The sequence below is a fragment of the Diabrotica virgifera genome, chromosome 1 (assembly GCF_917563875.1).
Source record: "Diabrotica virgifera virgifera chromosome 1, PGI_DIABVI_V3a".
NCBI classification, from domain to species: domain Eukaryota; kingdom Metazoa; phylum Arthropoda; class Insecta; order Coleoptera; family Chrysomelidae; genus Diabrotica; species Diabrotica virgifera.
Genome location: NC_065443.1, coordinates 38,939,092 through 38,957,940, shown reverse-complemented (window position 1 = coordinate 38,957,940; position 18,849 = coordinate 38,939,092). Strand labels below are relative to the sequence as shown.

The window sequence follows — 18,849 nt, the reverse complement described above, 5'->3', positions numbered from 1 at the left end:
ATATGTAGTACTCCGAAGTGAAAATCTAAACGTCAAAATAAACATATTTTTAAGTAAAATTGTGGCCTACTGTGAATCCACAACAAAAATTCCTTCATTCGTCATAAATTATTTTACAAATCCAAAAACTAACTATCACAATATGACCAACCAAAAACATAAAAAATACTGTATGTCCAGCTGTCATCAACATAACCAACATACCATTAAATGAATGTCAAATTTGAAATAAAAACATTATTCAAAATAAAAAACAGAACAGAGTTCAGAGTGCAAATGCTATAAAGAAAAGTAATAAAAATTTCTGGGTGCAAAATATAAGGAAAAATGGCTTTAAAAGGACTCAAAGTAATAGAATTTTCAGGGTTGTTGCCAGTTCCTTATTGTGGTATGGTTCTTGCTGAATTTGGAGCATCTGTAATTCGAATTGATAAGGTTAATACCTTTTTGAATAGTAGTTTTATTTTTCTTTATGGCTATGTGGAACTGTTGCTTTCCAATTAATAAAATGTTTTCCGTGGCTCTCACAATAATTGCCACAATCTATATATTTTTTAAGTTATTAGAATCGGTTTTAGCTAAATATTTTATAATTTGTTTATATGCCAGACCCAATGTCAATTTAACTCTTATCTAACGTGAAATTCACACTGGGATTGCAGTACTGTTAAGATATGAATGCGCATTCAGTGTTGCCACAGTTCCTGTGCGACGCTCTTGAGAGAGCAATCAACAACTGGTGAAGACCGACAAACCTGTGCGTTTATTCCCCATTAGAAATGTATTGCCCTATCTTAGCCATACTGCATTCTTGGTGTGAATTTCTCAATAGTATCATGTATTGGGTTATGCTGATGACTTTGTTATCATAGACCAGGGCATATTTAAGTAATGGCACAGTCAGAGATAGAATGCAACAGGCTCTGGCCGTAGTTACAGAATGGACTTCTAATGTAGGACTTAACATAAGCCTTCAGAAGTCGAAAATCATAAAATTTACGTGAAGGAGGAATTTAGAGAGAGTCAATCCTCTAAACCTAAATGGTACACATCTAAATCTAGTGAACACACTAAAATATCTTGGGTTAATAGAAGAATTTTTTTACCAAGCAATATAAACAAGATTTGTTTAATTTATTAATATTTTGTATTTTGATAACGATTTCTGACATGGAATCAACTATTTTCAATGGGAAATAAGCCACAATTTTACCAAAAAAATATTGGCGATATCATTTTAAAGTCTTTTACTTTAAAATGTATAATATACGTCTGTATTGCCAATATAAATGAGTCAGATTAAATAAATTATTAGAAATTTTTTACTTAGCACCAACATTTTTCTTTATTTTAGTAGTATTTTGTATTTTGACAACGAAACCCGATTTGGGCTTCAAAACGTTAATAAAATCATTTTTTTGGTAAAATTGTGGCTTATTTCTGCCACAAGGAAATAGCTTCAGAACAACATTCTGACATGGAAGTTGAAACGTTAATAAATCAATTTCAAATTAGAATTGTGGCTTAATCTCCTGAATAAAACAGTAAATTACATAATATCCTTGTGTAGGCCGATAATTCAAAGACTTCTAAGTTGTCGGAAACATTTTTAATGTCCAAGCCTCCAACCCATTAAATTAATAAGGAGAATACTTAGCATGACAGAAGTCTTATCTTTGAAGAAATTTTAAAATCCCTGCTACAGAATTCTTTTGATCAGTTTGTTGAAAGCATTTCTTGCCTGTCCTATTCTTGCTTTAATCTCTTCTCTGTACTCATTATTTTCATTAATTATTGTACCCAGATATTTATATTTTTCAACTTTTTTAATTTGTTCTCCATGTATTGTTATGCTTTCTTGGCGCTGTTGGGCTTTTGTAATTACCATAAATTATTGTCTTGTTTGTGTTTAGGGACAGTCCGTTTTCTTCACTGACTTCTACCACTCTGTCAAGCATTTGTTGTAAATTTTCAAGGCATTCCGCTAATAGACAAAATAGTGTCATCGGCAAACCATATATTACTGATTGGTTGACAATTTATATTTATTCCCGTCGTTAGTTCTTCTAGTGCTTCCTGGATTGTTTCACAATTTGATTGATTGACAATTTATATTTATTCCCATAGTTAGTTTTTTCTATTCCTTCCTGGATTGTTTCCTGTGAATACAAATTGAACAAGGTAGGAGACAGGAGACAGTAGTATTTGGACATCTGTATTTCATTTGAAAAGATGTTGTTCTCAAGTGAAATATAGACTGAGAGGGGCGTCAGGCAGGGCTGTTTCCTGCCTCTGATAGATGCATAGCATCTATCGGAGTCAAAATAGCCAAAAAGTTTTTACATTGATTTCTTCCCACACATCTTAATAGTATATTATTCAATGAGCATTTAATGATGGTCATTATGAAGCGAGTATGAGGGGTACGAAACGAGCCACCTAGTGGTGAGTTTCGTATAGACTACGAGCTTCATAATGATAATTAAATGTAAGTTGTATACACGATTTTTTCTATGATATTTCACAACAAAAAATATATTCAAATTTATTAATTTTGGAACGCAAACAAATTTTGACAAAGTAGTTTGTCAGTTTGTTTACATATTGAGAACTGCCAAAGCGTATGTATTTGACTCCCCATTGGTCACTGTGCATGTGCCACCTTCATTGCGAATGGAATATGGCGATTCTATTGGTTAAAAATCTGTATCGTAATGAAAATCTGTATCATAATGAAGTTCATTATGTACAGGTAGTGAAATCATAATTGATATATAGTATGAGAATAGAAAAAGATTATTATATATATCATATTATTCACTACCAGCAAGCACTGAATAATTGAATGACAATTAATTGAAAAAAATAATGAATAATTACTTTTAGATTGGATATAATTCTAATTTGGACTGTTTAGGAAATGGAAAACAATCAATGAGTCTGAATTTAAAACATTCCAAAGCTATCAATATAATTAAATCCCTAACAAGAGAATCTGATGTATTAATTGAACCTTTCAGAAAAGGAATTATGGAAAAGCTAGGCTTAGGACCAAAGGTATTAATGAAGGAGAATCCCAGGTTGATATATGCTAGACTCACAGGTAATAAAACAGCTTACTAGTTCAAATGTACTTGCCTTACAGCCTCTCTATTTATAGGTGTACCTATACATATTGGTAATCGTGTATATTGAATCAAGTGATAAAATATTCTTAATGCACAAACATACTTTTCCGTTCGGTTTTCCTATTATTACCAACTCATTACAATTTCCTATTTTTACAGACTCGTTAGAATAATATTTATCAGTATTGTGGTATTCCGGCATCATATACACGATTTTATAGACTCATACATTGTTGTCATACTGCTTCTCAGGAAATTGGAGAGATATGGGTTTGGAGATAGTAGCATTGCAATGATCTCCAGCTATCTCTCCAATAGAAAGCAGAGTGTGCAGGTGGGTAAAAAGAGATCAGCAGAGAGAGCTATAAATATCGGATTACCTCAAGTGTCAATATTGGGACCACTTTTATTTCTAAGTTATATTAATGATCTTCCACAGACAGACCTTACCAGTTCATTTATTCTTTTTGCTGATGATACTACTATTACCTGCAAAGATTGGGATTGTAATGCAGCAATAGAGGCATCAAAACAAGCACAAGATAAGGCAGAACAATAAACTTCTAAACCTCAATAAAACTCAGTCTTTGATTTTTTCAACAAGACAGCTTCCATCTGGCGATGCAGACAAACAAATAAAATTTTTGGGGGTTTACTTGGATGCAGGACTATGTTGGAAAGCTCATACAAGGTCCATTGTTGCTAATTTAGGAACTGCAACTGTTCTGATTAGAAGACTTGCTGAGTGTGTATCTCAGTTCACTTTAAAACAGGCCTATTTTGCACTGTGTCATTCACACATCAGCTATGCAATTTTGGCATGGAGTCACAGTGCTGGAGCCAAATATGTTTTTCATATTCAGAGAAGAATAGTAAGGATAATTGCTGGCCTGTCCTATCAGAAAGAATGTCGGCAAGCATTTGTTGCACTGTACATACTAACTCTGCCTTCGCTATTTATTCTAGAGAGTATTGTTCATGTAAAACAAAATATAGATTGTCATCAAAGACATGAGGATGTACACCGATATGAAACCAGGAATAAGCATGCCTTAATACTGCCCTACAACAGGCTCCAAAGAAGTAGAGACAGACCAAACTCTTAGGGTGTAACATTTTACAACAAGCTGCCTACTGAAATTACTGAATTGCCAATTTTACAATTTAGAAAATCACTAAAGAATTTCCCCATTAGTCGAGCATTTTACAGCAGTGATGAATTTTTAAATTTTAACTTTGATGTTTGGAACTCAGTTGTGAATTGTTGAATTGTACTTTGTACCTTGTGTTTTATATTTGTATTTTATATCTTTGAACCAAATTTGTACACTATTTTTTGACATATGTAAGTACTTTTGTATATTAACATGAATAAATGACTCAACTTGACTTGACTTGTCAATTGGCTCAGCGTATGTAGATAATTCGTGGTTTCCCCTTTTTACAGAAAGAATGAATGAATTACGAAGATTGACAAAGTCTGACTCTATAAACTAAAGATGCGAAAGGGTTGTTCTCCTAAGTTGCAACAGTTCTGGGAAAGTCTGATGAAAGTACACCATAACCGACTAGCGCCATTCGAAGGAGACCACAACGTAGATGAAGAAGTGGAAGTAAACCAAGTCCAAGAAGTACCTGACCTCATGTTTGAGGAATTAATGGGGCCTATGGAGGTACCGGTAAAACAAGACATGGTGTTACCACTGAAGAAAAGCAAGATCCACTCGCACTTCCAGATGCCTACTCACTGACCATACCATCTGCTGTATCAAAAGCAAGATGTATCAATGAAAAGAGAATGTGTTGGAGTCCATTGTGCAAAAAATAGCCATGCCAAAATTAGAGTGCCGCCGAGGGTTGTCCGAAATATGGTGGAAGAAATTTTTAAAGACACTGATGTCCAGGTACCGTGTCCGGCAATCCGCATAGTTACTGGAGCGAAGCGAAAACCGGCACTTGTCACTTTTATACAATTGGAAGTTGTAGAAGAGGGCCCAGTTGCTGATACAAGCATGCAGTTCCAGTCCCGACAAGGTTCCAGAAGGAACCATCTCTTAAGGAGAGGGCAATGTTGCACTATCTGCCAATACAGCGCTCTCCGCAGCAGACAAGTTATCGCCACGGCCAACGTAATAGACTAAGAGCCGCTATAAGTGAAATTTCTTAATCATTTTAGGCACGATGGGACCATATAACTTAAATAGTAGAACCTAAAAGAAAACGTTGGCACACTGTGCCGTCACTTTTCAGTGGCACATGCGTCGACAGTGGCGCATCAAATTTTCCACTTATGGACGGGATACATAAATTAAAAAATTCCCTCCCTAATTACCAGAATTCAATTATTTTCATTTTTTTAAGTTCTATGTGATTAAGACATAAGATTCATCGTAATTTTAACCCACCATCCCTTTCTCCCTGCCCCCATCATCAAAAACTTTATTTTTCGATTTTATTTTTTTTTTTTGGTGGGATGCAATCAATTTTAAAATTTCAAAAAATTCACGCGCATAGTTAAGGCTTTTATAAAGCAGGTCTATTTTTTATAGACCTGTAGGTTGAGTGTACATAACCTAAAAAATATTTAAAAATTTTTTTTTGAAAAAAAGTATATAAGTTTTTTTTGGGGATAGCTGCAGATCTAATTTTTTCTTAGTCTTGTGTATTTTATCAAACACTATACTTCAATTTTTTTCAGATTTTTCTGTAACACTGATCACTTTCAAAAATAAAAAAAACTGTTTTTTAAGGGGGTTTTGGGGGGTTTGAACGTGTTTCTCTCATTTTTAAATATTCTAAAGGACTCGGTTACTTCAAGTTACATATAACCTATAAAAACGAAATTTATAAGATATATTATGAAGTCTATAAAATAGGGAAAATCCCCAAAAACCTCCCAAAAAAAAACAGTTTTTCGGATTTTTGAAGGGGGCGAGCCTTACGGAAAAATCTGAAAAAAATTAGAAATATAGTGTTTGATAAAACACACAAGATTAAGAAAAAATTAGACCTACAGCTATTCTCCAAAAAAAGTTATACGCTTATTTGAAAAAAAAAATTTCTTTTATTTTTTTGAGGTTATGTACACTCTACCTACGGGTCTATAAAAAATAGACATGTTTTATAAAAGCATCAGCTATGCGTGTTCATTTTTTGAAATATTAAAATTGATTGCATCCCACAAAAAAAAATAAAAACGAAAAATGAAGTTTTTGATCGTGGGGGCAAGGGGAAGGAGGTGGTGGGTTAAAATTATGCTGAATCTTATGTGTTAATCACATAGCACTTAAAAAGATAGAAAAAATTTAATTCTGTTAGTAAGGGAGGGCAACTTTTAATTTATTTATCCCGTCCATAAGTGGAAAGTTTGATGCGCCACTGTCAACGCATGTGCCACTGAAAAGTGACGGCACAGTGTTTAAACGTTTTCTTTTAGGTTCTACTATTTGTTATAGGGTGCCATCGTGCCTAAAATGATTAAGAAATTTCACCTATAGCGGCTCTTAGTCTATAACCCGTAACGGTAAACGTGAAAACATCGAGAAGTCATTTTGTTTACATTAATTGCTGTCTATTTCTTCGAAACTAGGATGGTCCGGCCTCAATTATTCTAGGAGCAAGGTAGGACTGTATATAAAGAAGACATGGTGAAATACGAGCTGTTTTTAATGTACTGGCGTGGCAAATAAATTGTACTTATGTATATAGATAAAATTATATGTGTTCATTCATTCATTACATTACAATCCCTAGGGATTATAGCTAACGCTATATACTTCGTCCGGTTGTTCCATAGGTCCTCTTCTATGGCCCTTTCTCTCAGCTCTTTATTTATTCCTTCGTTCCAACTTTTTCTCGGTCTTACCTCTTTTTCTCTGGTGGATTAATCCTCTGTAATTTATAGCTTGCTGTGTCTTTGCTGTTTATATGTGTTAGTTTTAGTATATGTTTTAGTTTATTATAATTTATTGTAAATATCAAATAAATTGAATAATAAGTGTGCGTAATTAAAAGAATATAAGTGAAGAGTTAAAAATATAAATAAGTAAAAAATTCATTACAGTAAAAAATTACTTTCCAGTTACAGAGAAATTATTTGTTTAAGGAGTTATTATAGTTCTTGTTGTATTTATTATTTATAAACGGCGGGGTTGAGGTTGGGAAATAATTGTTTAAATTAATTTCAGGATATGGCCAAAATGGAAGCTTCAGTTCAAATGCTGGTCATGATATAAACTATGTTGCTTTATCAGGTCTACTGTCTTTATTTGGTAGATATGAAGAGAATCCCCTCCCTCCTGTAAATGTACTTGCTGATATTGGAGGTAATTATACTTAGTTATTATCATTATATTATACTCCATATACAGGGTGTCCAAAAAGTATGTTTTCAATATTTTTGAAAAATCTATTGAATGACACCAAACACGACACCCCTTCCACACCCTGAAGGTGGGATGGGGCGTAACTTTAAAATCTTAAAAGGAACTCACATTTTTTATTGCAGATTTGGATTGTTTACGCAAAAATAAGTAACTTTTATTCGAGACATTTGTTCGAATAATTGTGGATATATAGCGCTATAATCGGAAAAAAACTATTTATCCTGATACCCAATAAATCATCTTGGAGGAGACTACTAACTCAGTGAGAGCTTTATTAGTGGACTGTTTAGCATAGGGTGAATTTAAAATAGAATAAAAAAAATAACAGTAAAAAAACCAGACCTTAAAGTAAATTGTAATAAAAATATTTCCTACCTTGTCATTTCTCGTTGCACAAGCTGGAGCAGGCCTGCTATTTTTCGTACTGCTATTGCTGAGTAGTATAAAGTATAAATCACTCGCGAGGACTATATTGAGTTTCTATACACTTTTCGGAATGATTGTAAGTGACTGTTAACCAAGAGAGTTGGTTGGCGAATTGTCTTTTTAAAATGAGGCGAGTAGGCAGGTAATTACATACAAAAAACTTTAAGGTTTTTACTTGAAAATAATGATAAAAATTAATACATACTCACTGAATTAGGTATTGGCCTACTCGTATATACGGGGTGTCCCATAATATTGAAAAGAAAATGAATTAAAATATTCTTTACAAAAACAAGAAAATTAAAAATTGTTATTCCTACTTATGTGGACGAACCACCCAAGGTAAATTATAGAAACAGTATAATATCTCGAGAAATACACTTCCAAATGAAAAACCAAAGAATACTTGTTTAATATTTTTCAAAAACCGATCGAGTAACACTAAAGACGCCCACCTCCACTCTATTCCAGGGAGGTAACTTTAAAATCTTAAATAGGAACCTCTATTTTTTATTGCAGATTTGAATACCTCAAAAAAGTAAGTAACAATTATTCGAAACATTTTTTAGATTTGTTGATAGATGGCGCTAATAAGTCGTATTCTTCCAATTACAGCATAATCTATCAACAATTCTAAAAATGTCGCGAATAAATATTCCTTATTTTTTCATGAGGAATCCAAATCTGCAATAAAAAACGGGGCTTTCTATTTAAGATTTTAAAGTTACGCCCACCACACCTCTATGGGATGGAGTGGGGGTCGTGTTTATTGTTATTCGATAGGTTTTTGAAAAATATTAAACACTTTTTGAAGTTATACTTCTTTAGGCGCGATTGAGAGTAAAATGTCATAATACTGCGCGCATGCGCACACAGACAGTATGGCGTTTAGTTGCTAAATCTTTCTAGTTATGTATAAATATATCAGTGCAAGAAAAGGTGTGAAAAGAATATATTAGTGTTTTTAGTAAATATATTTATTATAATTTTTGTGTCTTTGGATTTGTCTTCCTCAGGAGTAAGATGAGTATTATTATAACATTTTATTGTATATTTATTTTCACCTTGTCTGTTTGTTGCCGTGAATTGTCATTAGGTACGTCCGAACCGATACAGACACAGTCTTCTTAGCGTATTTGGTATAGCATTCGGCCAGAGATCGAGAGGTCTTGAGTTCGAATCCAGTGCATTCCTATACTTTTTTAATTTTTTTGAAAGCGGTAAGCACAAAATTAGTTTAGTGTTTAAAAAAAATCAAACAAACTGTTTAAAGTATATTTATTTTTAAGAAATCATATAATAGAAGTATAACTTCTTACGTGCTTACAAAGTACACACACATTATTTTTTTGGTTTTTCAGTTGGAAGTGTATTTGTCGAGATATTGGACCGTTTTTATATTTTACTTAATGTATCAGGATAAATCGTTTTTTCCTATTATAGCGCCATCTATTCACAATTCGAAAAAATGTCTCGAATCATAGTTACTTATTTTTACGTAAGGAATCCAAATCTGTAATAAAAAAATGGGGATTCCTATTTAAGATTTTAAAGTTACCCCCACCCCACCTTCAGGGGTGGAGTTGGGGAGCCGTTATTTGGTATCATTCGATAGATTTAAAAAATATCTAACACGTATTTTTCAGTTTTTCAATCGGATGTTCATTTAAATATTCAACCGTCCCGCTACTTTTGGGACACCCTGTATATTTATTGTTGAGAAAACAAGATGCAGTTTTTTTTAACTAATGAGCACATTTATTACAATGAATAGTTTGACGTTTTTGTGCTTACATATTCGTCTAAAAATGTTATTGAAAAGGACTTGAACCCAGGCTATCAGACGAGTTATTGCTTGCCATATTTCCGTGTAAGAATATTATGCAAAATGGTTTTGTATTTCACAATAGGAAATTATTTTAGGTGGAGGTCTCACATGTGCCATGGGTATTCTATTAGCACTCATAGAGAGAAGCACTTCAGGTAAAGGCCAAATTGTCGACACATCCATGGTTGAAGGTACTGCGTATTTGGGAACTTGGTTTTATAGAGGAAAAAATACTCTTCCTATATGGGGCCAGGGAAGAGGTCAAAACGTATTGGATAGTGGAACTCACTTTTATGAAGTATATAAGACCAAAGATGACAGATACATGTCTGTTGGAGCACTTGAACCTCAATTCTATGATAAACTAATTGAAGGTTAGTTACTTATAACCTAAGTATTGATGCTTTTAGTCAAAACTATGATCAACAAAATTAAATCAAATTTTTAAGTTATACAAATTGTCGTGCAACTATAAATGTAAGGCAAATGTATGGAATGTTCGAATTGTTTCATAAGTTGCTAACAGTATCCTCATATGCTATTTGCGTTGTTGCCAGATCTTCCGTTCTTATTTGTCTCCGATAACACAGGCAACTCTTTATATCTTGCAATTAAATGATATTTAAGATTAGTAGATTAGCAATGGATGCAACTGAATTTCATATCTCCACGTGGGTTTTAAAACAACAACCGTAAATAAATTGGAGGCCTTGAAACGGGAATCTACCGAAGGATCCTCAAGATTTTATGGACATCGCATACCTCAATGAAGAAGTGCTGCATAGAATAGGTAAGGAGGGAGAAGTTTTCAACACAGTGAACGTTAGGAAAACATTACAGTCGGTTAATGACAAAATATGAGTACCAAAATTATGCTCAACTAAGAGTGAAAAGAAATTTATAGAGAGAAAGAGATGACTAGGAAGAGATAAGAAGACTAATGCTAAATTTTGAACAGCTTAAGACAGAGGAGTTTGCAATTATTGTAGTAGCAAATCTCCATGGTGGAGACGGCACATTAAGAAGAATCTACTGTCTATCCAAAGTCAATTGAAAATTGAAATCTTACGAAGAGATTCAAATATATTAATTAAAATATTTGTTTTACTGCTCTAAGCGCTGTACGCCACGTAGCAAAAATATGCAAGATATCCTCGTATTCTCGCTGCACGGATCACTTTGCTTTTTTTACTGTTTACTTTCATACCAAATTACTCACAGGTCGAGTTGCTTTGGTTGATGAGTCGTTGTAGATCCAAGTCGGAATCCGCAATCAACACCGTATCATCGGCGTTTCTGATGCTGTTGATATTTACGCCATTCACCTTGATTCAATCCTTGGAATCCTAGAGTACCGCTTTAAATAGAATCTAGGAGTAAAGATTAAACAGCAGGGGTGACAGAACACATCCTTGTCTAACTCAACTCTTCTGCGGATGTGGAACCTGCGATCCTAACTCTGGTGTTTTGTTTCCAGTACAAGTGTTTTAGTCATTTGATGTCTTTTCCATCTCAACCGACTTCTTGCCAGTCTCGTGTCTTACTCTATCAAATGCTTTTTCAAAGTCAATAAAGCATATAAATATATCTTTCTGTTTCTACTGGGAGAATTAATATACCTCTATGTTCTAAAAGAGATTTATGCAATCTTACATTGTACAAGATAAATTAACATGAGGCGATGAAAAGGCTGATGAACTTGCGAGAAGAGGATCAGCTAAAAAATACTTCTGGTCTGGAGACAGCTGTATGAGTGCTAAAAGCACCATCCGCGACCCGAAAAAGCCTGGATCCGGACACAACATAACTCTCACTATAGAAGTAAAGTATACTCCTTCAAGGCAAATATATATTGAACGGACATGCGCAGAGAACCTGAAACAGTCAACTATAATGTGTTGCAGGGCTGAGAGACATTAGATGGTAGGCAGCAAATACTTTTTGCAGACTACCAAGTGACTCCTATATACATATTGTACCCATCCACCAGACCTGTACAAACTGTTACAGGTTTCCAGAATTCTGGAAAAGGTGTCATGAATAAGCCAATTGGCTGCAGTACGGCGGGTTTATAACAAACTGATTCTGGAAGAAAATTCTGAAATAATACAAGCGTTTCATTCATTTGTCTTTGTCTTATATTGTATGATATTGATATCTTTTATTTCTAATCACACTTGAGTCCAGGGTTCTTTACTCGTGCGTCATTAATACCTGGAGAGATAAAACACATACTCTTTATCTAGCATCATTCTCTTCCACGCATGAAACTAAAGACAAACCAGCTACCGCTTGTTATTAAGTAAAAACACATTTATGGACGCTCTAGTTTCATCAGTATATTGAAAAGAGATAGGTACACTTCCCGTCATAAAAAACTGGTACACTTTTTTCCCAATGTAAACCTGTATTCAGACTGGACACAATGGTTCGTGAATCACTCCATTGTTTCCATCACAGATAACGGAATTGCACTAAATCTAAATACAAAAAATAACGTTTAAAAATGTATAAAGTTTTTACATAGGTATTATTTTTATCATTAACAATTGACCATCATTGAAGAAACTTGGGAAAGCTTGGAGATGAAAATTTATCACTAAATTTAATTAATTCAGTGCCCAGAAGATTACAAGATGTGATTAATAATAATGGAGCTATGACAAAATATTAATATTTCAGCAGCTTCGAATTGAAATATATATATTTAAATTCCACACTTTTTCACTGTAAAAGTTGTTGATTTTGTAATAATTTCAAATATTTTTTCCAGTGTGTTTTATTTATTCTAGTATCCCACAACTCAATACAGTTTTGTATTTACAGTACAATTTACGAGAAACCAATCAAGCATCTCGATTTGAAATTAAACATAAAGTTATGACTAGATTTATTAACTATCATTATTTTTGAATTGAAATATTTTTATAAATTATAGTAAAATACTAATCAATGTATGGGTACATAATTGAGATGACTGGCAACGTTGCCCTAGTAACTAGAATGACACATTTGACAACATCAACTCACACATCTTGAAAAACGCGATTTTCGGTTATAAGAGTTGTACCAGTTTTTTATGACGCGAAGTGTAAAAAAAAGGACGCTTAGGAATGTTTTCAGATTTTAAGTACATTGTGACGTTTCTGGTTTGTTTACTTATGTGGCTGTCAGTCTGTTGAATTTTTGCTGTTTTTTTTGTCGAATTTTTGCATTTTGAAGTTTTTTATATTACACACAGTTTTTTTCATAACTAATTTTATATTGGAGTTTCAGTGAGGCAAGGATTCATCCTATGCTCGGTGCTGTTTAATATATACATACTCTGAATGTATCTTCGAGCAAGCGCTGGGAGAACTACAGGAAGGCGTATTAGTCAATGGAGTGCGTCTGAACAACATTAGATATGCCGACGACGCTGTAGTTTTTGCAGACAGTCTGGCTAGATGGTTTGCAAAGAATAATGTCGCGCATATCAGATATAAGTAGAGAATACGGACTTGATCTCAATACGAAAAAAACAAAGTGGTCAGTAAGCGCGAAATAGTAAATACACAGCTTTTGGTTAACCAACAACTAATTGACAGGGTCGACAGCTACACATACCTTGGTACCAACATAAACAGCCAGTGGGACCACTCAAGTGAAATAAAACAACGCATAGGAAAAGCGAGATCAGCGTTCATAATGATGAAGTCTCTTTTCAGAAGCCACGATTTACCTCTTGCTACCAAAATCTCTATCATCAGATGCTATGTATTTTCTACGTTATTATACGGAGTAGAGGCCTGGACACTTTCCGAGGCTTCTTTGAAAAAACTCGAGGCATTCGAGATGTGGTGTTACAGGCGCATTTTGAGAATTTCGTGGGTATATCGTGTGACTAATGTTGAGGTTCTACGTAGAATAGGCAAGAAATGCGAGATTAGAATGCGAGAGAATCTTGGCCATGTTATGAGGAATGAACAGAGATATGGCTTGTTGCAACTCATTCAAGGCAAGGTATTTGGAAAGAGAGGACCAGGGAGAAGAAGAATATCTTGGCTTCAAAACCTGAGAAAGTGGTTTAATACATCGACAACCGGACTATTCAGAATAGCAGCAAGCAAAGTTAGGATAGCCATGCTGATCGCCAACATCCGGAACGGATAGGCACCTTAAGAAGAAGAAGAAGAAAGTTTTGTTAAGTGACAGTTAAGGAATAAGAATATAAGGTTGTGTTAATTTCCGCCAAAGTGTATGAAATGACAAAAAGAAAATATGTCATTGAATTTTTTTATAAATTGCTTATTTATTTATTAATCACTATTGACATTAAAAGAATTTATTAAGCTACCTACTTCAAATGTAGCTGTAATTCTACACCAAAATTTTAATGCAAAACTTACATGTGACATTTTATTGATTTGATAACGTCAAATTTTAACCCGTGATCGGAGCAGTAGCTACTTACTGTTACTTGCTATTGCGTTTAGTAAATTTCCGACTTATTTCGTATGCTTTAAATGATGACGCAAGGGTAAAGAACCCTGGACTCAAGTGTAAACGCAGAATCAGTGTATAACAATTAGGCCTGGATCCTGCGTACCAAAAAAAGTTTATTAATAGCAAACTGGAAATTTGTTAATAGCTTAAAGGTGTCTAGTCGGATAAATTTTGATGTACGGGAATACTGGAACAGGGGAAGTTTTAATTGTAGAACGGGCCATCCTGACAAGTTTACAATTGTGAACACTAGCAGGTTGTTTTCAATTTTATTCAATAGCAAACTTGATATAATATATGAAAAAATGTTTGTCCGACAAATATGTTGGGCATTTTAATATGTCCGACACGTAGAACATGTCAACTGACAGGAATTGTATTGGTGGTAAATAGCAGTCTGATTTTTGCATGAGAGTTTAACGAAAGGGTAACAAATCAATTATAAGTTATGTCCGACAAAATACATGGAACGTTTTCGTAGTCTGACGTTCAAAACCTGTTCCGTAATTAAAACTTCCCCTGTTCCCGTACATCAAAGTTTGTCCGACTAGACACCGTTAAGCTATTAACAAATTTTCAGCTTGCTATCAATAAACTTTTTTTGGTACGCAAGATGCAGGCCTAAATCTTGTCTATTTAATATTCCGCATCGTGTTCCAGCTTCTAGGTAGATATTTATATTATTATTTCTCTAGGTTTGGGATTGACACTTGAAGAAGTCCCTCATTATGGTGATTTTGAAGAACTGAAGAAAATTTTTACCAAAAAATTTGCAAAAAAAACCAGAGAAGAATGGTGCCAAATATTTGACTCCACTGACGCTTGTGTAGCTCCTGTTTTAACTTTAGACGAAGCTCCAACACATCCTCACAATATCGAACAGAAAACTTTTACCAAGACTGAAGATTTCTACAGCCCAAATCCCCATCCTAAACTTAGCAGAACACCAGGGGAATCTCATTCTACCAAGCCCTTACCAAGAACTGGAGAACATACGAAAGAAGTTTTACGTAATTTAGGGTATTCACTTGAATCTATAGATGATCTGGAAGCTGAAGGAGTTATTCAATGTTACAAGAATTCCAAGCTGTAAAGTTAACAAAGTCTGTGTTCAGTTAGGTTCAGTGGTTGAGGTGCTTCAGTATCTGGTTTCTTCAAAATCTACCAACTATTTCTTTCGGCGGTCCCCTGATTTCGACATATTTTGGTTTTCTCTAACATCCAATCTTATTACTTTATAATATATTATCAAAATAGAGAAAAACAAGGAGTTTGATAAGAGATAGGAGTAATAACAAATACCAATTGATAACTAAGTGATATGCTTGTGGAACAACTTATCTATAAAAATAATCATCGTGGTAAATAAATATAAACTAGTAAAATAGGCGATCCATCAAACTTGAAACAGCAATGAAATACATCGTAGAAATCAAATGCCTAGATCTTTAGCCTTGGAAGTTGACAAAAGGACCATCTACTTCTTATATTAGACCTCTTGACCTGTTCTTAACCGATTTTGAGCTTCTATTCGAGTTGTGATGTTGACTGCCAGCTATCTCGTCACCTTTTAAAGGGCCTTCCTATTGGCCTCTTGCCTGTTGGCTTTTAATCTCTGGCTCAAAAGGACCATAAAGAGTTTTTTTTGTTTTTTTGGGAGAAGTTGAGAATTTATTTTAGATAGTTCACAGGGCAAATGCTTATGTCAATGTTGGAATAGCCGAAAATGTTACGGATATATGTAAAAGGCAGTATTAAGCCCGAATTAGTCTTAAATATTTTATAATACGGGAACACCGAAAGGTAAAGCAAGTAGAGGAAGATCTAATGTAATATAATACAAGTAAAATACCAAGCAATTGCAAGAATAAAGGAAGACCATAGACTGGAGAAATATTTTGTAGGATATATAAATAGTGGGTATGGACATATGTGGGTAAAAAACAAGATGTGATATTTTTTATTAATGTTTACACTTGATATAGAATATTTTTATAATATTTTAGTTGTTCAGCGATTATTAAATAAACATTTATTAATTTTTTTTTCATTATTTTTCAATAAAAATACTCTCATCGGCACGAAAAACGGGCACCCCTTGAATTTTTGATAAAATTGTTGAAATCCACTTTATTTTTTATTCTATCTTTTATCGACGATTGGCAAGCTCTGATAAGGTTTTGAGGTAAGTTTTACCTAGGAAATGCGTACGAAAAACGTTTATTTACAGATAACTATATAAAGTTACAAATTAATACATAAAAAGATAAAATAAAAACAAATTGGTACCTATTCAATTATCTTCAGAAACAAAATTAAAAATAATAAGGAAACTTATGCAAACTAATTCTGGATTTAATTAATACTTCGTCTTATCTCCACGAGCCTGTATAATGGCATTGTTAATAAATAAAGTCCGGATTATAAGCATTTTGCTTTTTTTGCCTTTTTCACTTATAATTAGGATTTTTAGTAAAAATGCTTATTTTAAAGATATGTTGCTTATCTTTGTTTATTTTACTTCTTATGATAAACTATAGTTCAAGTAGTCCTGTCTTAAACAAAATTCAATTAAGTATACAGAGGTATAAAATTGCAACAATTCAATAAACCATAAGAATTTTAATCCCTTAGGCTTATGAGCTAAATGAGAAAACCCATCCTTATACCTGTCCATGTAATAAACTAATACTTGTCTGCAGACAGCCCAAATTTATTATTCGCGGTGTGCAAGTACTTGGAAAGGGAAACGAGAAACGACCCTGCGCGAGTCGCGGAGAAATATTGCAACTATCTTAAATAATTCATATTGTCAATTGAAATTGTCAAATTGACGTATATTTCATACCTTCTGTCAATGAAGCAGAAAAATTATATATTGCTCCACAATATTGATATGATAGGCAATTATTATATAAAGGTAAATTTAATTAATTGTATTTTGCTTGCAGTACTGCATTTTAATAACTAATTTTATTTACTACATACAATTGTTGATGTTTTCATAACATAACCTGAATCTTATTTTTTCTTCTTATTATTTTTTTGGACTATGGCCTTGACAATTATCCAGTAACCAGGACTAATATAATTGGCCAATATAATTAAAAGTGCGAATAATAGTACAGAGCGTAGAAATAGGGGTCGCTTTGCCGAACTTGCACGGTCCCAATACTGTTGTAAAATACTTTTCCTTGTAAAATCACATCTGTAGATGTTGAAAGAACTTTTTCTACGTATAAATATATGCCTACAGATAAAAGACATAGCTTTTTAAAAGAAAATTTTGAAAAACGTATAATTGTTTTATGGCCTAATGGCCATAAATAAAAAATATATTAATATGATAATTATTTTCCGATTTTTTTATTATATTATAGTTTAACACTTTTGTAATTTTTTATTTATTGTTAATACGTAATACGATAATTAAAAATAAATGTAATTTAATGTTAATGTCCGACTGTTATATTATTTGACAAATAATGACATTATTTCGAAGTCTGTTAAGTACGATATAACGCCCTAGGGCGTTATTTTGAAAAATAACGCCCTTGGTCATTAAATTTAAATAACGACTTAGATACTGCCAAATTGACAAATATCAACCTAAGTAAAACTATGGTTACCACAATTACGTTACTACTGTTACTGGTAAATGTACTTATTTGAAAACTACTTAATTCAAAATTCATTCAAATTTTTCGTATATAAAGAATAATTTAGTCGGACATTAAACGTTGAAGGCACCACTGGTATTATAATAATAACGCTTTCGGTCAACGTATATCCCTCGGGCCGAAGGCCCTCGGAAAATACACCATTAACCTCAAGCGTTATTATCCTTATAATACCCTTGGTACCTTAATAACTATTATTCATATTTATATCATTATATCCATGTTTATTTACAGGTTTTTTTTTCTTGAATCTTGCTTATTTCATAAAAACTTTGCTTATTTTTGAAGTTATACTTCTTTAGGCGCGATTGAGAGTAAAATTTCATAATACTGCGCGCATGCGCACACAGACAGTATGGCGTTTCGTTACTAAATCTTTCAAGTTATGTATAAATATATTAGTGCAAGAAAAGGTGTGAAAAGAATATATTAGTGTTTTTAGTAAATATATTTATTATAATTTTTGTGTCTTTGGATTTGTCTTCCTCATGAGTAAGATGAGTATTATTAAAACATTTTGTTGTATATTTACTTCACCTTGTCTGTTTGTTACCGTGAATTGTCATTAGGTACGTCCGAACCGATACAGACACAGTCCTCGTAGCGTATTTGGTATAGCATTCGGCTAGAGATCGAGAGGTCTTGAGTTCGAATCCGGAGCAATTTTATTCTTTTTTTTTTATTTTTTGAAAGCGGTAAGCACAAAATTAGTTTGGTGTTTAAAAAAAATTAAAACGAACTGTTTAAAGTATATTTATTTTTAAGAAATCATATAATAGAAGTATAACTTCTTACGTGCGTACAAAGTACACACACATTCTTTTTTTGCTTATATAAGTGCTTATTTTGACCTTTCTGTCATGCTTATAATCCGCACACTTGATTGTGCGGAATTGTTTTCCATTCCTCGAAAAGAA

The 18,849-nt window shown here is 33.3% G+C and overlaps 1 protein-coding gene across 2 annotated transcripts; it reads left to right on the top strand.

Moving 5' to 3' along the window:
* Positions 1-169: 169 nt before the first annotated feature.
* On the top strand, positions 170-16,296 carry LOC114335967 (alpha-methylacyl-CoA racemase). Of its 2 annotated transcripts, none has more exons than XM_028286270.2 (5): positions 170-435; positions 2,887-3,103; positions 7,316-7,453; positions 9,863-10,141; positions 14,948-16,296. In XM_028286270.2, the coding sequence occupies exons 1-5, from the start codon at positions 328-330 to the stop codon at positions 15,343-15,345; spliced, it is 1,140 nt and encodes a 379-aa protein (XP_028142071.2). In that variant the 5' UTR covers positions 170-327; the 3' UTR covers positions 15,346-16,296. The 2 variants fall into 2 exon arrangements, with proteins under 2 accessions (XP_028142071.2, XP_028142079.2); XM_028286278.2 differs by having other exon boundaries at positions 184-435; positions 2,918-3,103.
* The last annotated feature ends 2,553 nt before the right edge of the window (positions 16,297-18,849 follow it).